At 33.4% G+C, this 21,638-nt stretch overlaps 2 protein-coding genes across 3 annotated transcripts in view; one reads left to right on the top strand and one right to left on the bottom strand.

Annotated features, from left to right (window-relative positions):
- LOC112521108 (mannan synthase 1-like) overlaps window positions 1–5,158 on the bottom strand; it is a 5,642-nt gene extending 484 nt beyond the window's left edge. Inside the window, exons 1-9 of one of the 2 annotated variants that reach the window (XM_025129790.1) lie at window positions 4,814–5,158; window positions 3,446–3,544; window positions 3,112–3,364; window positions 1,766–1,876; window positions 1,518–1,654; window positions 1,326–1,439; window positions 1,031–1,230; window positions 734–928; window positions 233–594 (exon numbers count right to left, since the gene is read on the bottom strand). In XM_025129790.1, coding sequence (XP_024985558.1) covers window positions 435–594; window positions 734–928; window positions 1,031–1,230; window positions 1,326–1,439; window positions 1,518–1,654; window positions 1,766–1,876; window positions 3,112–3,364; window positions 3,446–3,544; window positions 4,814–5,128 — 1,584 coding nt within the window. In that variant the 5' untranslated portion in view covers window positions 5,129–5,158 and the 3' untranslated portion in view covers window positions 233–434. Of the gene's footprint in view, window positions 1–232; window positions 595–733; window positions 929–1,030; window positions 1,231–1,325; window positions 1,440–1,517; window positions 1,655–1,765; window positions 1,877–3,111; window positions 3,545–4,813 lie in introns of both variants that reach the window. The other variant, XM_025129789.1, reaches the window with a different exon arrangement.
- A 6,990-nt stretch (window positions 5,159–12,148) lies between these two features.
- Window positions 12,149–18,550, top strand: LOC112522001 (transcription factor-like protein DPB). Its single transcript, XM_025131042.1, has 9 exons — window positions 12,149–12,648; window positions 14,041–14,120; window positions 14,661–14,704; window positions 16,073–16,135; window positions 16,796–16,942; window positions 17,050–17,118; window positions 17,205–17,303; window positions 18,031–18,101; window positions 18,182–18,550. The coding sequence occupies exons 1-9, from the start codon at window positions 12,392–12,394 to the stop codon at window positions 18,417–18,419; spliced, it is 1,068 nt and encodes a 355-aa protein (XP_024986810.1). The 5' UTR covers window positions 12,149–12,391; the 3' UTR covers window positions 18,420–18,550.
- Window positions 18,551–21,638: the final 3,088 nt, after the last annotated feature.

Here is a 21,638-nt window from a genome sequence, read left to right as displayed (position 1 = left end):
ATTGAATTAAAATAAAACATGTTATTAATTAAAAAATAATTAGAATGTATATATAAATAATTTATAAAATAGTTAATAAATATTGTAGTGGGGACCATTTTTGAAAGTGTAGGTGACGTGGCACAGTTGAAAGTGTTATAGGTGAATTGCAGGTGTGTGGAAGATAATTGCAAAAGCTGATGTGGCACAATTGAAAGTGTAAATGAATTGCAGGGATGTGGATGGTCTAAGAACTTTATTCAGGAATACATGCTAAAGATTAAACTAACTACACTACACCACTATCCATAGTACTGCTCCTCTTGTGCTCTTTTAAGTGTCGCCCCCTATCTTGAGCACTTGCACAGTTCCCTTCAACTTTCTGATGAACATAGAGGCTCATATTCTGCTAGATAGACACAAATCTATAAAACGTAATCAACCAGTGTGCTGCTCTAGTTGGAGACAGATATACCTACATACCCAACTCCGACGACAAAGAATGCACCGGATTGCAGTAGGAGATAAACAAACATATGATCCTTCCCAAAGAGCATGTCGTAGATAGCTACATATAACAGGAACAATCCCATAATCAACTCCGAGAAGTGAAGCCTGTATGTCATAGCAAAGTATTAGCATTATGCATGTGGTAATTCAGTTAGACATTAGATATATAGATGCTAGTCAAATCATCATTTGTTGACTGAATAATTTTCATTCAGACGTGATGAGATCTTTTGCTAGAAAATACCTTTCTCCAAAGCGTGATCGTGCTTTCTTTATTGGCTTGACATTGCTTTTTTGCTTTGTTGCGTTCCCTAGCTTTTCAGTCACAACCCATTCGTTGACTCGGTTGGCTCCTAGGAGTCCGATAATTGTCGCCTTAGATCGATGAAAAGACATGACATTCTCAAACAGGATCCAGAAGACAAGAAGATGCAATGACCTGTGCCAAGAAAGATGGGATGGGATTTAACTATTAATCTTTTTAAAAATGCTGAATACTTTAGTTTCATAGGTTCTTTTTGTCTATCTTGAGATCCATTACCTTAGGGTGCACGATGAGTTCAGAATAGTAATTGTTGCTGGAACATATATTGCTATCGGTTTTGGAAGATGGACTTCAGGAACCATGATGCATATTGGGATAATTACACAGTAAAAGAAAAAGGTGACCCAATGTGCTATTATCTTCCTTACAAAGAAGAATGCATAGATGACATGGAGTTTCTTCCAGATGGATACCCTCTGCGTAAGGTAAGATGCATGGAATCATTTGTAAATGCCATGTCTGTCTAATATCGACACTTGTTAAGGTAAAGAAAAAGTTCATGCCATTGTACCTCGCAAAAGATGATTTCCTTGGTCATTTTTCTGAACAGATTAGCTGGACCACATGACCATCGATGCTGTTGATATCGATAAGCTTTAAAGGTACTTGGTAGTTCGTTTTTTACCTATGTAATATTTTAGTTGTTTATTGCTGTAGAGATATTCATTGGATTCAAAAAGTTCATATTGGATATGGAACCCACCTCTAAGTCCCCCACAAAGACAAATTTCCACCCCTTGAGGCTGGCTCTAACGGCAAGATCCATGTCCTCTACAGTGGTTCGATCTTTCCAGCCACCAGCGTCTTCGATCGCTTTTATACGCCAAATGCCAGCAGTCCCTGATGTCATAAGAGTTCCATGTGAATTCATTTAAAGCTGTTTTCCTCCAGTCAGACATGCTGGAATCACTTTTGAGTGTGAGGAATTCTTTTTTTTGAATTCTGGCTTACCATTGAACCCAAAAAACTGACAAGTTGAAGATCCCACTTCTTGCTCAACAGTGAAATGATAGGCTAGTGACATTTCTTGGAGTCGGGTCATGAGGCACTCATCCGCATTTACTATAGAGAACTTATGTTAGTTATAATCTATACCATCTTATTAAGCAAATTTGGCAAAAATATTAAAATCTTAAAATTCTAAATGACCAAAATACCCTTTATATTTACTTTTTCACCTTTTCACCCCCTCTTCTCCTCACATACACTCACCCCCTCACATGCATTCACCATCTCACAACCGATTTTTTTAAAATTATAATTTTAAATTTATACTTTAAATGTTTCATTTTAAACATTTTAAATGTTTCATTTTAATTAATTTACTTTACGCCTTTCACTTTTAAATGTTTCATTTTAAACTTTTATCAAATTAACATACATAATCGTATATCAATTAAAACATGTTWAAAAAATAYATTTTTATTTTAACAAGTTACACCATTATAATCGTCTCRTTAATACTTTCGAAATGAGTCCAATATTGAATAGTTTTTTACTTAATTATATTATTATATATTATATATACTGTGAAAGAATATTTTTAATATTTACGATTTATACTTTTATAGTTATTTATATATATATATATATATACTATATATTTTGGGGTTAGGCTGTCCAAATTATACTGTATAATATGTTTTGAATTAATATGTTCTTGGGTTTTTTTGAAATATATATATACGTGTATTAATTCAACTTTAATCTGAGTTTATAGACAAGAAAGAGGGTAAGCAGTTGAAATTTCATTCTAAAACCCATTTTTTTTTGTCTTTTCATGGCTTATGATCTGTCAAATTTGTAGTTTTTTTATTTGTTTTGAGTGTTTATCTTAAAACTCAAGTTTCTTGGTTCTTTGCTCTTGGTGTAAATTGAATACATTTGTGGAGTCATTTAAATATGTTGGATTTTAAATATATTGGATTTTAAATTGTCATACAATTTTTTCATCGATAATCTGTAATTGGAACCATAACTCTTATTTATTCAAATTGTATTAATATGTAAAGACCAATCGTAACTTATATCATCGTTAAATCTTATCTTATAAAACCAGTAGAACTTCAAAATCATTAAAATTTATGGCTCCTGCCGTATTGCACGGGTACACAACTAGTATATTATATATCTAAAAGTACAAATGAAGTTGAACTGAAACCTTAGTGGTCCGAAGCAGTTTATTCTTGCTTGTCTTTCTTTAGTAGCTTAAAAGCTCATACTATCGAGAGTCTATATTTTGATTTGGGTACCAAAGTGGCAAAATGGGGCGTATAAAAGAAATGAATAAGCCTTACCAAATTTCCATCGAGCCTGAACCAAAGCCAATTCTGGATTTTCAAGAAGATAAGGTACAGTCCGCCAAAGAAAGTCTTCCTCTGGTTGGAAATCTGCATCAAAGATGACAACAAATTCGCAATCGAACACATAATCTTTATCTAAACCTTCACGAAGAGCACCAGCCTTGTATCCATTTCTGTTGTTCCTTGTCTCATATTTGACATTCACTCCTCTCTGTATCCACTTTTTGCACTCCAACTCTACCAGTGCCTGCATACAACTAATGAGTTTGTTGATAAATAACCACTTCATATCGAGTTCTTGAACTATTGAAGTGTGGTTGAGGGTTACCCTTAGGATTTCATTGGTGGAGTCATCAAGAACCTGCACAATGAGTCGGTCGGATGGCCATGTAAGTGAACACACAGCTCCAATGGAGAGCTTGTAGACCTGATAAAAAAGTGAGTTAGTACAGAACTGTAGATGGATATCAGACCTGCAGATACAATGGTTTTTATCAAGGAGCACATAAGCCTTCTTCTGCTTCCATCGCATAAAAATATTTTTGGAGGTTGTTTCAGTTTAGGAGTACACGAAGTAGATATCTGGGTGATCTAAGCAAATTCCTCCATGCAACATGAGTTTTGATCCAACATTTGAGGTTTACTTAGAAGTTATAGAATTTATTGAGAGGGATGAGATGAGGATAACAGTCTTTTGGCGTAAAGTAAATTAGTCTAATTAAAACAAATATAAATTATAAATCAGATTGGGTTTCTTTCGTTCTATGCAGTTTGAAGCTTGTAATCAGAAAAAATCATTGTCCTGCAATTTTATCAGGTTTGTTGGGTAATTAAAGACACTATAGACAATTATGCCTCTTGTGTTTACCCACTATTCTTAGTCATTCTTGCAGTTATTATAAGAAGAAACAAGTACTCAAACAAAATTGTTGGATCATAATCAGTTTTCTAACTAGTAACTATACTATAGACATAAACTATTAAACTAAGCAAGATAACACGAATATTGGTTTCTATTATAATGTTTCAGGAGTAGAAAACATGGTCAATGCTCACAGTATTTGACACAAGAAAAATGGAAAAAGAAGAACAATGTTCGCTTGTTATGGATTATATATGAATGTTCCATTGTTAATTTGAACAATGTGGGACCTATATTTAACTTGTCTTGTTAAACCATAGTATCTTTTGTGGTACTTTAGATATGGAGATTTTAAGCTGTTCTTATAATGTTTATTTTATATGGGAACTACAAGATGTATGTATATATATACATTTGTGCTTCTATAATGGATTGAAATTTCTATAATATGCATGTATACATAGGCTAAACCTGGATAAGCAAAGAATCAGGGCACTAATTATCAAGTCAGGGTGGATATTCATAGTAATTACTAAGAAGAAAACACTTGTTTGTGTCTGAGATATATTCTTTTCAGATAAATTACTGATTATTCTTAAAGGACATGTGAAATCTGAAATATTGCAATGTTTTCTGCTATGCGATATCTCTTATGCTGTCTGTCATCATCAAAATCAGCAGCCAAATTTTTAATATTGAAAATGATAATGAATAGACATACATAAATTTCTTGATTTGTTCGTTCTTTATAAACTAAAATAAGTTATATTATGAAGTTTATGCACCGAAGCATATATTATATATTTGTGTGATGTGTACCAGAAACATGTATACCTCTTTTTCGTTGTACATAGGTACTTGAACCAACACCATGGGGTAACTTCTATTCTGCTCTAGATCTTCTTTCAGTGCTTCCAACTTATACTGGGTGTACTTTTTCTTGCCCATGAACTTCACCAAAAGCACTACAACAGTCATGTAAACTCGTTCTATGAACATCATTAGAGACATCACCGCACATATACAAATTGCAACAGTCAGTGGCGGCATCACCATTGAAACCCGTATATGCTGCCAGACATCACTGGAACTGCCTGTAAAGTCATAATTCGCATTCACCTCAGGCTCTCTGTGAAACAAATTTCTCATGGTGAAATGTCGTTGTGAAACAGGAACACTTCAGAGCCAGATAGAGAGGGAAGCACTTAAGAGAAGGGGGCAATGGATTGATACAGGAGGTGCATCAATGGGTACTCGGGAAGATTGAAGCTATGCCTTAAATAGAAAAGGCTCAAGCTTAAGCAAAAGATGGTGACACAACTCTGGGCTTATGTGGAAGATTCTTGTGCATTGAGTGAACCGTTAAAAATGAGGGTCTTGACAGAGATAGACACACACAGAGGCTACGTGCAAGCAAATGTGCTATGAAGTATGAACACGCTAGCTGGAACTCTGGCCTTTCCCGCCGACAATGATGTTGACAGTATTCAAGTCACTTATATCTGTTTAAGGTAATAAATTGAGTCTTCTGTTTTGCCCATATTTTCAATTGCTTTAGACTAAAAATGCATGTTAAGCCCATAAATCTATGAAATTGGAAGCTAAAGTAGATGGAAGTGTTTAGTCACATATAAATGTTAATTAGTCTATGTACTAGTACTTTAATGGCATGCTAATATCTCTTGCCTCTGATTCAATGAAGTGGAAAATTTAGAAGGGTAGCGATAAGGTGCTAAATTGGAAAGTGCAATTATAAATAGAAAAATTTAAAATGACTTGCTGGATTTTTGTCGTAATTGACGAATTCATTGCGTTATCTTAATGCTCACGTAGTATCTCAGAAGACATCTATTTTTAGTCCACATTTTTACGTGTAACACATGATTAGTGTGCATTCAAGTTTGATAACGCTATCAAAGGTTTAATACTTCATCTCGTTTGCCAGCTGTCTCACCGACCAATTTGCTCATCAACATCTTGGATACGTAAGTGATTAGCTATCCTGCATGTATCTTAGTCATACCATAAGCTCTTTGTCAAGTTTATTCAGAAGATAAATATGTAATTCTGGGTCAATTTCTAATTAAGAAATGCTTGATATTGAAAGTGAACCATTTTTTAAGAATATGTACGGAAGTAATTTAAGGTCATACTGTCCTTGATTGATGCTAAACATATATAGGTTCCTACTAAGACGATTTTAAAGGAATATTATATTTACCATACATGTTATTTCCTTTTGTATAATTGTTAGGTTATCACATCCTATTTAGAATCCGGTTATTGACATTTGAGTGTTTTGACTAGTGTTCTAAAGATGCACAGAATAACGGGCTTTTATATAATTTTTGTAGTAACTTCTGTTGTTGGTCTAGATTTCATTCCTTTCCCTTCCACATGATCAGATGAGCTACAATGACTTACACATTTTCCCATCTCTGAACCAGACAAACCTAATATATCCAACTCAGAAGTAGGGTCCCGGGGGGAAGGGGGGAGTACGCGGACCTGTCCTCTACCCCAAAGGGTAGAACAATTGTTTCTATGAGACCCCCGGCCTTGTGCAAAAAGGGTGAGAAAAAAGGTAAGTACCAAGACTTCTGCCCATAGTTTTGTGGAACTAAGAACTCATCTGTCTTTTAATAAGCACATTTACTTATCTCTGTTGTATCTACTCACTTTCTAGCCTTCTGCCCATATGATTATAATTTATGTTAAGCTTCAATCTTGTTGGATTCATTTGTATTTCTGTTTCCTTGAATCTTTTTCCCTTTTCTTCTTAAAATCGGGTTCAGTTCCCTTTCTTTGTTTTACATCATCTTGTTATTTGTACTTTATCCTAAGAAAACTATAACATGTTACTTCACACATAGTCTAATAAAAGTGTTTGCTGTAAAGTTAGATCTCTAAAATACCTTTCAACAATAATTTCTGGACCTAAATCAATACAACAAACAAATAGGTAACATTAGGTTGAAAATGAGCCAAAAAAGAAACAATGCTTGGTGGGACAATCCATAAAGAATATAGTTGTAATCCATGGGATATAGAGAGTAGAGTAAATCTATAACAACAGAATCACCATTTTTTTCCTTCTTTGAAGAGAGAGTGATTATGAAGAAAGACAGTGTTAGATTATTGCATCTAAATCCTTACAAAGTGATTGTATTGAGTTGGGTGGTAGCTTTGGTGGTTGGCATAGATTTCCAACTTAAATCATTTTGTTAAGTCATTTTTGGGCAAATTGAAATTGACCCTCTTCAAGTTCACTTCCATGTAAACTATTACGGTATTAACATTGCTGCAGTTTGTCATTTTCACGTGCTGTACCATTCCACCATTAAAATTCATCTTAATAGAGCCCATGAAACAATTTGGTGTTCCGAAACCTCATATGATTTTATTTTTCGATTAAATCATTTATTGCTTCATTGTATAAGATGAGCACTCTTTAATCTTCTTAGACATCCAAACTCTTGACTGTCATATTAGCTTTTTTATCCTATAAGTTGCTTCTTGTCATCTGTTAGATTTTCATCATGGATTTACAAGTTCAACTGTTCCAAGCATACCATCTAATTGTGTTTGACTTTGACTAGTCAATCCATTGTGGCATTTTCTATGCTAATAACATTCTTAAATGCCATCTACATATGCACTTCTGGCAACCGAGAGATTTACCTTAGGGCTGTGGGCGAAGCCTACAGTCGTGACTTGCCATGAGATTAATCTGCAAAGCCTGGGATCAACCATTTCCCAAAAAAACATTCTTAAATGCAAATAATCATCCCCTAACCAACATCTTCGGAAAATTAATATGGCCTATTTCTGGTGCATCTTGTATTCTTCAATGACATGCAAATTGATCTGCTAACTCGAGTTTGAGGTCTGCACGACTTTGGTAAAACGTATCACGCCTCAGTCCATTGACCGACCACAGGGAAGGCATCAAGTTTTAAATCCATTAGTCCATCGAAATCTGCAGTAAGTTCATACAAAGTGTATGTAGAGTTGGTGACTTCAAATGGTTTCAAGTGTTCTTTGTGGTCAAATCAACTCTCTTGGTCCTTTATGAAGTTTACAAAAGTGAAACTCTGTTATGCATTTCTTTGCTCAAAAATTGGTTTCTATTTGTGAGTTTACTCTCTGTACTTGTTGGTGCCATTTGGAGTTCATTTCTTATATAGTTTGACGGTTTAGGCTTGTATGGTATAACTGAAACGCGAGAACCAACAATTCATGAATTATTCATGATATTCCTCATGAATATCTATCAAGATAATCATCATGAATAATTTAATGAATAGTCGGTTCTCACAGTTCTCAAAATATTTATGATTCTCAATATGAGATAAAGTAGTGGTGCACACACTTGTTCTATCAACCCTTTATCCCATTAGGTGCTAATCATGGCTGCATTGTGGATTTGGAAAGTTTGAAATTTGTTAGCTCATGTAGACAACTCATTTTTCATGAATCCCATTAAATAGTTATACCCAAAATGTGAGATATCATAGTTATAAAAACAATATGCTATAAATGAATACGTGTATACATAATTCAAAATATTTGATGTATGACATTATGTTTGAGCAACAAGGAGATACAGATTACTATTGTATAACTATGATGAATCTATGCAATGTTTTCTTTAAGTATATAATATTTATATACGGCAAATGCAAAGGCTCCGATATCGTTAGGCCAAAGACCCTTTGGTACGAATATTCATTGTTTCTCCCTCTTATATCTACATGACTACATCTGTTTCAAAAAATCCTTGCATAAATTGACTTTGCTTCGGATTATATTATGTATAGACATGTCTGTAGCTTAAGCTTAAAAAGCAAGTGATTTGTATCGGTTGTTACCCTCTTTTTAGGTTCTTTATGTTTTTTGTTGGTTGTAACCTTCACTTACGTGGTAGAAATTTTATATCTTCATTTTGTTCCCAATTGAGAGAGGAAAGATTGTGATGGTTTGGACATGTTTGCAAGAGACAGATGGTGCCGTTGGTGTGGACAGTAGAAAGTGTGACAGTCGACGTTAGACATTTCCGAGAACATGACATCTAGCTATCTGGTAGGAGTTCTTGAATACACATATCTACGATAGTAGACTTAGGCATGTAGATACTTGTAGCCACTGTGGATAAGAAGAAAGAGAGTTAGAAGTTGATAGTGGGACTCCTGCTTTTTATATGTTTCAATGTGTCTATTTCTTTTGTTCTTATTTTGATTTACGGGTTCTTTTTTCCCTTTTTGTTCGCTTTTGCATAACTCGAGTCTCAAAGGAAATAGTATACTTGTTATACTTTTTGGGTAGAGGACATGTCTATATACATCCTATCCTTTAAATCTTACTTTCAAGTGAAATATACTGGGTTTGTTTGATTTGCTTATTTTCTCTCCGCAGACAATTTTTCCTTTTCATATATTCAGAAGAAGTTATGTTGTCTTTTATTCAGTTATTATTCACCCAAAATTTATGAAAGAATAAAAGGCTTTATGGCTTTTAATTATATAACCTATGAAAGTGTATGTATTGGAAAACATTTATTGATACAAAAGTGGGGTTACATTATTCTTTACTTGAAATACAAGTTGTCAAATGATCTAAAAAGGAGATGTACACTTTATCTTTCCCAAGGGAAAAAAAATACATACATATTTTGATACCATTTCATTTTAATTAAAACATATATTAAAAACGTTAAGTCATTACATGAAATCTTAATCGTAGTTGACATGGAATGCTAAATTAAGCAAATTTGATCAGGAGGTTGGTTCTTGTGTTCCAGCAACACTTTTTTGTATAATTGTTGTTCTAAGGTAATTCAACTGTAACCGAGAAAGGATTACAGATCTTGGTGGTCATGAGTTCAAGCTGAGATATGCAGTGGTGCGATGGTCAATGTAGTCAAACTAATTTGACTTTTTTTTTCTTCATTAAGATAGATGTAAAATTTTGTTAACGACCCAAATGGTAGAAAAAGAAATCCAAGAGGACAAATTTCTATATTTTCAATGACCTCTTTAATAAGTTTATAAGCAAACATAGTTTAATTTGATATATAATTTAATAACAGATAAAAAGTTATAATTTTAATATCAAATGATATAATTTTTCAAGTATGGTAGCTTTAAATTTGTCTGACAACAATTATTTTTTGTCAATCTTAAACGCTGCAAAAGCAAATTATATAGGATCAGACTTTTACCATACATGCATACATCCGTCAGAAGAAATGAGGTTTAGGGTTTAGTGTTTAGGCAAAAACCATATACTATTTATTGTGAGTTTAATAATTAAATTGGAGTAAATTATGATTGTCATCCCTGTGATTTATTAATATTTCCAAATTGTGTCCCTATAATTTAATAATTGTGATTTCAATTTTATGGTTTGTAATTTATTATTGTTTTCATCCGTGGCACAATGACCTAAACAACAATAAATTATAAAATCCAATAAAAGATGAAAATAATAATAAATTACAAATTATATAGACGAAAATTGTAATTTTTAAATCACATGGATAAAAACCGCAAATTTTCACAAACCACAAGGATGAAAAACATAATTTACTCATTAAATTATTTCAGTTTTAAATCTAGTTAAAGAAATATCTAGTAAATGTTTTTGTAACCTAATATATAAAAATTTAAAAAAATTTGTAATTAATAATTTAATTATGATTTATTTATGGTACCTTGATAAGCATATTTACTAATATACAGATTTTGTTGCAAATGAAGATCGATATGGCAATCTGGATAAACATATAAAACAAAATATATCGGTTTTACTTCATAAGATTATCATCTTCTACTGTTCAAAATTCAGTATGAGATGTCACGTATAGATTTCTCGTTAATCTTAAAAGGAATATTATGCTGACATTGACACTGTCACTTTTTATACAATAATGTAACACAATATAACTTCATGTTCAGTACTGCAAAAAGAATAATAATTGTCTGTTTTTTTTTTCTTTTTTCATTTATAAATCATATTATCAATAGAATTTTTTTGGTAAAACAATAGAATTTTTTAATATTTTTTCAGACATAATTTTTGGTAAAACAATAGAATTTTTTAATATATAATTAAACTAATGATTAATTATTTTAATCAACCTACAATTAAAAACCATAAACACAAAATTGATAGGAGAGTAAAAAAATAATTGAAAAGACAAATTATTGGTGTTTGGTTCACATAATGTAATATGTCGGAATTGGAATCTGTCAAAGAAATTAAAATATGAAGAAATTGGAGTGAATTTTATCATGTTTGATCATATATGTGATTAACAAGAATTTCATTGGAATTTGTCAGTTTTTCTGTTTGGTTCATTAAAGAGAACTAGACGAGTACTCGCACAATGCAGCAATACACATCTTGATTTTAATGTTCTATTTTATTATTTGTTCATATCGATGTTATGATACGATTTTATGTGTTTTAAAAAAAACAATAATGATTTTATTTTTGAATAAAATATAAATTTGAAAATATCATAAAAATGTGAAAAAAAATATATCAATGTTAATATCAAATGAACTATTTAAAAGTTCTCATTTTTATGTAATTTCTTTAATTTATTTTTGGTTTAATAATATAACATTTTATAAAGATAATAATTAAGTATTCTGGTTAGAACTTAATGATTATCCTAATTATATTTTAGATTTTTTATATTTAAACTAAGATGTTTATCCTCTTTTTGATTATGTTTATCTATAGTTAATTACAGAAATTAAGATATGAAACTTTAATAAGTTGTATTTATGCACAATCTACTTGTAATCTTGAGTTTTAAATAATATGCATTAATAAACAATACTTTATGTATAAAAAATAGTTTTTAAGAGTTTTTCTCAAATACTTTAAAATATAGTATAGATAATGGAGGTGGTAGTGGACGATCAAACAGGAATTTGGATTGGAATTTCTTGAAATTGTGCTTAGATTTCAACGAAACAGACCTACCACTCAAGATTTGGCTTTAAAATGAAGATTATGTGGCAAATGGCTGCTTGTTTATGAATTATGATAAAAAGTGGTAGAATTAAATAAAATTGAATAAAAAAAGAAATTTGTACAAACCCTCGTTGGATTTCCCTCCTTCCCCTTGAACCTCACACACCTCACCTTATACACTTCTGATCAACACGTTACAGAATCCACCATCGAAATCACCATCAAACTCTGCAATTTCACTCCCTTTCCTTTTTCATCTTTGTGGAAAGAAAGCCACTTCTGTAGACAGAGGTGGAATCTTTCCATTTCTTTGTCTCATGTGTAAACCCTTGACCTCTTCCTTCGAAATTCAGATCTAATTCGGTTTATTTTCATCTGGGTATCTTTCCAATTTGCCAACTCTTTGATGAATTTACGTGGGTATTCATGGTGAGGATGGGATCGAATGATAATCTGGAAAATGTCGTTGGGAATACAAACCCGTTTTCGAGAGGAGGCGGTGCGACCCGGTCTTGGGGCACTACGGCGTCGGGTCAATCCGTTTCCACAAGTGGCAGTGTCGGGTCGCCGTCGACCCGGAGTGAGGCGGCAATGGCCGCGACTCCTGCTAGTGAAAATACGTTCTTGAGGTTGAATCACCTTGATATCCACGCTGATGATGCTGGATCTCAAGGGGCTGCTGGGTGAGAATTTTTGGTCAACTCTATTTTGTATACTCCTTCAATTATCAACAGCAACTATACGTTGACTTCAAAATTGACATGAAATTCTGAAATTTGGAAGGAAATTTGCTACCTACTTCATAACATGTACTGCAGAATGAATAGTTTAGTGTGAATTTTGCAAATAAACATTCATATTTAATTTTGGAAAGTACCGAACATGAAGAAGTAAAGTGCTGAATGCATTGTTCTTGAAGCTTTGGTTTTGATTGCTAAGAATTTGGTGGGGTTTTTTTGATGAATATAAGAACCCAAAGGAAGACAACTTGTCCAAATGTGATTATTATGGTTAGTAGGAAGCATTTTGGGGAAGTTTTGTTATGTCTAATTGAAACTGTCATATAATATGGTGTTCTTTGGGTTCGAATTAGCTTCTGAACTGTGATGAGAAAATCATTTCAGGCTTCAGTTATTGGTGGCTCGGTGTTTCTGATTCATTTCCTATCGAGTTACTTTTACATTGAGTTATGCCTGTCCACCTGACACTATAAGATAGATGTTCCTACTTGACCCGGCTTTGAAAGTGTGATAACTCATGTACAACCAACTCTAGATGTTTTGCTTCAGCAGCCGGCTAGTTAGAAAGCCTTTTGTTTAAAGTATAGAATAATTATATATGGCAAATACTCATGTAGACTCCTCAACTTTGGTGAGGTTGAACCCTTGAACTCTAGAGAGGTTGTTCACTGGTAAACCAGGCAATGACCCTTTGGTTGGTTAGAAAGCCTTGCTTGCTAACCATTTGTGCATTACTACGAGACCCGACCTACCTTCACAAAGATGCTAACTTTTCTTCTACCATTGCTCTAGAGATGGTTTAGCATGTACTTTCTCATACTTCATCTTCGGCTTTTGGACCCGTGTACAACCCTTTTAAAGGGTAAATTTAGAGCAAAAAGCATTTTTGGATCATTAGTGTTGTAGTTTTTGTTGGATGAACTTGTTTTTGTTTGGTTTGCCGATGGTGGAAAGAGGGATCAAAAGGATACGTAAGGTTGTCCATTGGTTTTAGTGGTTAAGCTCCGTTTCTTAGTCGGCTAAGCTTGTATGTGATCCAAACAGAAAACAAAAAGAGGAAGAAGCTTAACTTGTTTTACGAGATTAAAAGAAGAGGTGGTAAATAGTTGATAAAAGAGTTGCATTTTTTTCTCCAAGAAGAGTGGGTCCCCGTGTCAGCTCTTTCTCAGCATTTGTGTAGGTCTACGTTATATTTTCCTAGAAATTTCTGTTTTAAATGCTGCTGATAATCAGCCATAAACATGTTTATTTTATCTTAATTAGTCAAATAAATTTCTTGTCTGATGATACTACTGCTTAGGAATTAATAGCTCACTGATGAGTGGTTCTAAACAGCAATAAAAAGAAGAGACGAGGTCAACGTACAACTGCAGGGGATAAAGGTGGTAGAGGACTCCGCCAGTTTAGCATGAAAGGTTTGTTCTTTGTCCCTTTTTATCTTCTTCTGGGAAGTGGTTATTTTTTAGTTTTGGAATAGGGAAACATGCATGAAAATGCAACAAAGTTTGGTTTAGTTTCTATGTAGCGTAACGAAGATTTTTTTTTTTTGTCTTGATCGATGTTACAAAGTTCCAAAATTTTCTATTTTGTACCAAATTTGACCGTTAACATGCTGATCTTGTAACGTTTGATGATGTTAATACTCGTTTACGAAATGTTTACAAAAGGGTTACAGTGAAGTGGATGATAAACTTCACATCTACGCCATCAAATGTTACAAAATCAGCAGGATAGCAGTGAAAATGGATGAAAATAGGAAAATTTGTTACATTAAATAGGAAATTTTGGAACTTTGTTACATTGATTGAGAAAAATAAATCTTTGCTACATTAAATAGGAATTAAGGCAAATTTTGTTACATTTTGATGTATTTTGCACTTTTAGAATACTCATGTTTCCACACCATGATATTTTCTATGTGGGTTTATGCTTTCTTTTGATTTTGTCATGCCTAGTCTGTGAAAAAGTGGAAAGCAAGGGAAGAACCACTTATAATGAGGTCAGTGGATTCGGTTTAATCTTGTTCTTGAGTTCTTCGACATGTTGTATTTGTATATTCTTGATTTTCTTCTTCATCTATCTCTTTCGTTATAGATTTCTAGATTAGTTCTTTGCTTCATCTATCCACACTTCTTCTCACATAGACTGCAACGGAGTTACTTTCATATTCTCGAATCCAATCTGTATTTGATGAAATTACATTGTAATCTTATGTTAATGTTGACAATATAAATGGATTGCTAATACTGGAAGTATTTGCCACCCAAAGGGGAATGGGTGCCTTGTGCCTTACCAGCCATGATTGTAGTTAGCAGCAGGTACCTGAAGGCTACCCATGAAAAAATGTTTCCGTGTCTTGATACATAAGTAGACGTGATGACCAGGTTACCAGTGGCTTAAACCAATCACCTCCAGACCCTAATTCTGTGTGGGATTTACCGAATCGGTTTTGTTTGGTTTGGTTACCCAAGCACCAGCTACAAATCGAAGTCACCTGAACATTTTATTATATGGTTTAATTACTTGTAGTAGCTTTTTATGTATCATGGTTTGAATAAAGTAGAGTGCTCATGTTGCTATTCAGCAGTAGTTGCGCCTAGAGGTATATGAGACAATTGACTTGTTAAAAAGCTAGCTAATCCCGAGCGTTGATTTGGATCATTTTCCAAGCCAAGCTGGATCCTAGTATGGTTTGGGCTCGATAGCTCGGTGAGCCTACGCGAGTCACTTGGTGTGTTTTAAAGCCACTTAATTGTGATTCCTTAAGGAAGATTTATTTATAAAAGTTTCTTAATATGCTAGCCTATACAAAGACGAACCAAGGCTTGATCTTTTAGTCAGCCAAGTCCAGTCTCCACTGTGTTTCCTGAGGTTAGCAAGCCATGAGCCAAGCGAGAGCCTACCTATTTTCCATGAGCCTTGTAATTTCTAGTAGCTTGGTTTAGATTACGCGCTTAGGGGCTGTTTGGTTGGTTTTCCATTAAGGCCTGTATGGATATGTGGATTAATCTGTTTGTATAGATTGGAAAGTTTTTGTTTGGGAGGGCTTTTTCATAAATGAACGGAGCGTGTTCTTTAATTTGGAGGGGCAGATTTGGGAAAAAAAAACTTCGCAAGCTCATTAAGCTGCTAACAAACATGCCCTTAGTTGCTGATGAATGCAAACCAATAATCAAGTTTGAATTTTTGTCTGGTGTATGGATCAGAGAAAATCTATAACCAAATAAGTCAGTACATTATACATCCTTTCTGGATATGAGCATTGATTTGCATATATCATTTATATACTTCCTACACTTGAACCACCATATTTCATGTCTCCTTAAAAGAGCCATATATAAAACTGAAATGGCAAGTTCGATTTCAGGTTGCCGATGAACTTGTAGCTGAATTTGCAGATCCCAGCAATACCGATCAAACTCCTGACCAGGTTTGTGTCACCTGCCAACTTTATTTTGGATATACTGTATTCACTTTGTCCCATGGAAAGTGCAACATTTGACTGAACACATAGTTACATGAATGAGTTCGACTATTTATGACACAATAAAGGACTCTTGTGGCCTCAAATCTGTACTTTCCATCAGTTTCTTTGTGACGATGATGATGGGCAAATAAGTAATTTGCTTTGAGAACTTCCATAAGTGGAAATGCTACAATTTTCATGGGAAGATGGTATATGATGATGAGGATGACAATTTTTGTCGTCTCATCTTTTTTGTTCTATAAATTCTGCTCAATGATGGTTCCGGTTTCTTCTTTCTGTACTACTAAATCCACAAGATATAATAAGAATCGTATTAATGAGTGTGGATGTAGGCAAATTGTTGAATTATGTAAATACTGTCATTTTATAAAGAAATTGCGTACTTTCCGATTCTACCCTTCATTATGAGATGGACAAATTCATTGGTGTCTCTATTATTAAGGGTAAAATTGTCTTTTAGTTGATTAAAGTGTAATAATTACACATTTTTAAAACTATACGCCTTTTTCATTGTGGACATTTATTTTGGGACGGATGGTATACATCTATGGAATGTGTATTTACTACTTACATGACCTTGTTCCATTTGAATGTGGGTCACAGCAACAATACGACGAGAAGAATATCCGTCGACGGGTATATGACGCATTAAACGTTCTCATGGCTATGGATATCATTTCTAAAGATAAAAAGGAAATACAGTGGCGAGGTTTGCCTCGAACTAGTTTGAATGATATCGAAGAGCTAAAGGTCCCTCTCTTCTTTTCTTTCTGGTGGATTAACCTTTTCAGAGTCGAACAAAATGCATCTATGAATTTACCGCTGTTTAATCGGTTCTTTTTATGTAAATTTCACAGAGCGAGCGTCTTGCACTCAAGAACAGAATTGACAAGAAAACTGCTTATTTGCGAGAACTGGAAGATCAAGTGAGGATTAGTTCATATAATTTGCGTTAAGAAATAATTTGTGATGCGTGTTTTGCTTATGTGTTCGTTTTTATTCTCTTGCGAAGCATGTAGGTCTTCAAAACCTTGTACGACGGAACGAGCAGTTATATGGCTCCGGAAATGCTCCAACTGGTGGAGTGGCTTTACCTTTTATTCTGGTTCAGGTATGATTGCTCGGAAAGTTTTTTATCGTCTTTCTTGGTACATAATGTGAAATCTTTGAACGGAATTATAGAGATGCAATCCAAATGTTACCCCGAGTTCAACGAATATGATAACCGTGCTTCTGAAACGTTATAGGATAAAGATGTTATGGCCATGTCCAACAACCATAAGCTAGCTTATTGAAAAAACCCCGTTTGGCAAGCAAAAATGTAACTCTTTGAAAAGTTACTTCAGCTGGCTTATTTGGTTTTTTTCACTTTATTTTAATTACACCCCCTATATTTTACGTAAATGCTTCTTATGTATCTTTTGGGTTATTTTACATTGTCATCTAGCTTATCAACTAATTTGGAGATGCAATCCAAACATAGCCTAAGAGCATTGCTTGTTAGCACTTAGTAGCTTAATGAGCTTAATGGGACTCACAGTTTATTCAATCAGCTATAAGTGACTGTTTGGTTGTGGCTTAATGCTATAGAAAGTGGTTTATTCAGTAAGCTTTTAGGGGGGAGCTTTGTGTAGAATATGGAAGTTTTTTTTTCTAAAACCTACTCCTCCCAATTAAAAAACACGTTCCTTCTATGTATGAAAAAACCCTCCCAAACAAAATCTCGATCCATACAGATATACTAATTATATAGCCAACTTTATTCATACAAGACTTAAATGGAAAACCAACCAAACCCCCCCTAATACTATGCCCCTTTTGGTGTCTCATAATTGTAGACTCGGCCTCATGCGACTGTGGAGGTTGAAATTTCAGAAGATATGCAGCTAGTTCATTTCGACTTCAACAGGTCAGCGTTGTTTTTTACTGCAATAAATAAATATGGTTTCTGTTTTATGTGGGCTTGGCTTACCGTCAAGGTAACTGCAGCACACCGTTCGAGCTACATGATGACAATTACGTCCTGAAGGCCATGAAGTTTTGTGATGGATCAAACAATAATAATGTTTGTAGAGAAGGAGGTGGTGCAGGGTCCAGCATGTTTGAGGGTCGAGTCCCTTTGCCGCCACCACCGCAGCCGCCAAGGTCCACCATGGCACACGGCAGACCTCCGCCCTCACCTCCACTTCCGGGCATACTAAAGGGACGTGTTAAGCATGAGCATTAGTCGATTCATCAAGTACAACCTGACTCTGCTATATCTGTATATTGTGTAAGCATATTGTGGTTGAACTTTGGTAACTTCATTTGCTTTGCATACATAATACTTTTTTGTATTTGATTTTATGGTAATTTATTTTTAAATTCATTGGTTTTCAACTTGGTATTGGAATGTGCAAAGATAATATATACATACATATATGACTTGAGATCATGTGAAACCAACGGTTTTTCATGAGACTCGTAAGACCAATTCTCAACTTTTGGATTAGATTTACAATCTTGAACATTCATAATCACAAAATTGCCACGAGATTTCAATAATCACAAAATTGCTACCGTACAACTTTAGACAATTAGATCATTAGCTTATAAAGTTGGTAAATGAATATAAATTGGTCTTACGAGTCTCACAAAAACCCTTGGTCTAATGTGAACCTAACCCTATATATATATATATATATATATATATATATATATATATATATATAGGGGGTTTTGAGATAGATTTTGTATTTGTGAGATCTAATATAAACCACAAAATCATAATAAATTAGGAAATTATTAATTTTGGTAATTGCTACCGTACAACTTTAGACAATTAGATCATTAGCTTATAAAGTTGGTAAATGAATATAAATTGGTCTTACGAGTCTCACAAAAACCCTTGGTCTAATGTGAACCTAACCCTATATATATATATATATATATATATATATATATATATATATAGGGGGTTTCTTTTGAGATTTTGTATTTGTGAGATCTAATATAAACCACAAAATCATAATAAATTAGGAAATTATTAATTTTGGTAATTATAAATTAAAAAATCAAATAAAAGGTATTAGGGGTATTTATAAATCCCCTCTCTATCTCACCTCTCCTTCATCCCCAACAAGTTCGACCACTACCACTTCGATTTTTGTGAACACAGTGTATACAAAACACATTCGTCCCCACACGTTCGACTACTATTGCAATTGTTGTGAACACATTGTGTACACCATCGTTGCTCAACCATTCACGAGATCTAGTCCGAATGGTCAGTAGATTTTTAGATCTGGGGCGGGGGGACGAGAAGGTTGAATGAATCCGTGTATGAGATCGAGATCAGGCTTCGGTGTTCTTTCATGGTGGTTTCGAGATTTGGATTCAACGTAGAAGGAAGGTTGAGGTTGTCCCGGTAAGGAAGTGGAAGAAGTGGGTCCATGTAATGTTGCCCAACACCACCGTTGCCATTCCTCTTCCATTCTCCGGTTCGTTGTGTGTAGTCAATGGTGGTTGCTGGTTGCTGGTTGCAGTGTAAAGGAGAAGGTGGTTGTAGGTTAGAAGGAGGAGATTGATGTTGTGTGGTGAAAAGGGTGTTGGTGATTTTAGTTTCACAAGTCTCGTTTAATAAGAGGTAAATATACAAGAGTTAAAAAGGGGATGTTTATTTAGGGGGTGTTTGGGATTGCTTATTTAAAACAACTTATGTTTTTTTGTAAAAGTATTTATTAACTTATGTGGTATCAAATCGGAGTTTTATAAAAAGTGTTTGGATTAGCTTATAACGGTACCAAACTGCAATAAGCTGATAAATTGTTTTTTAGTGTTTGGTAAATTTTGTTTATATCTGTAAAATGATAAAAAAAGACAGTCTTCCATATTATTGACTTATGAGAGTGTTTGGGATTGCTTATTAACTTATTTTATTTTTTAACATGTAAAAAATTATTTTTCGTCATTTATAATATATTTGAGAAAAATTTATATTAATAAGATTAATAATTTATATCAATAAGATTAATAATTAACAAACATTTATACCAATACCATTAATAATTCAAGAAAAAATAATATATTTATAATATATTTGAGGAAGGGATATTGATGATGAGAGGAAGGGATGATGATGATGAGACGTATCTGATGTTTGGATAAATTTAAAGAGGGTTAAAATGGTAAATCGGTGATAAGTTGTTTTTCATAAGTCAGTAAGGATTAACTTATCAAAAACTGCTTATTACCGGTTTGGCACCGGTATAAGCAGCTTTTTTTTCTTTTCCCAAACACTCTAAAATAACTTATCTCCGGTGCCAGACTGAAATAAGTTAAAAAGCAGTTCCGATAAGCAATCCCAAACACCCCCTTAGTTTTTTTATACAAGTTAGGAGATGTAGTGTGCACACTTGTAAAATACTAGATTGATCCGGTACGACCAAAAGGTGGGGGTCAAGGGTTTCTATTTTACTCCTTCATACTTAAAAATAATGTTAAACCATAAAGATGAAAATTAAAATTTTAAAACCACAAGAGCGAAATCCACAATTTTAAATAAAACCATAAAAACGAAAAACGTAATTTACTCATAAACATATTATTTTATTATAATATTAAAAATATTGTTAGTGTGTGACTATAGCTGATTTTTTTATAATATATAATAAATCCATTATATTTAATTCTTTTTAGTGATGTAATTGAAAATGAGGATTTGAACACATTTTCCTCAAATATATTTTTTCTAGCGTTTGTTTTTTAATAGGTGTTGAAATCTGAAGTTTTATTTTACTTATGATAAATAAGAGGTGGTACTAAAGTCTGAAATATAGATCAATACGATTATTTATTTTTGTAAACTAACAAACGTCTTAATCAATAATTTGTTTTTGTAAAATTAGGTGCAAACATTTTACAAAATTATATTGATTTTATTAAAAATTTATTGCCGAAATTCATCTCAACAATTGTTTAACAGATATAACACAATAAGAATCTTTTGGATATCTTTCAAACTTCCGATGCTATCGAGAATATCGCCGGTTTATTTGCAGGAAGATCGATACTTTTGCTAGAGGATAGATCGTCGATAGAAGCTTTTGTTTCACATTAATCTTCCAAGCTAACCTATACATACATAATATATATATATATATATATATAGAGAGAGAGAGAGAGAGAGAGAGAGAGAGAGGATGGTAACATGCATTTCACATGGGTAATGAAAGGACGGTAGCGTCCCTGATGAAGAAAGAAGAAACAGTCAAATAAAATCAAAGAAAAGATAAAATAAAATGAATTAAAATATTAGTTTACCTCTTATTTATTCAGACTCTGTTAAGTAATAAGAGAGTAAAAAAAATAAAAAAATAAACAGTCTGAATTATAAAACGTCTGAAAGGATCATATACAAGTGACAATTAAGAGCTAAAAATGAAAAAAACAAACAAGATCTTAGAGT

The sequence above is a fragment of the Cynara cardunculus genome, assembly GCF_001531365.2.
Source record: "Cynara cardunculus var. scolymus isolate 2C chromosome LG 11, CcrdV1, whole genome shotgun sequence".
Lineage (NCBI taxonomy): Eukaryota > Viridiplantae > Streptophyta > Magnoliopsida > Asterales > Asteraceae > Cynara > Cynara cardunculus.
The sequence above is the reverse complement of the archived record's forward strand: the minus strand, read 5'-3'. Positions and strand labels throughout refer to the sequence as shown.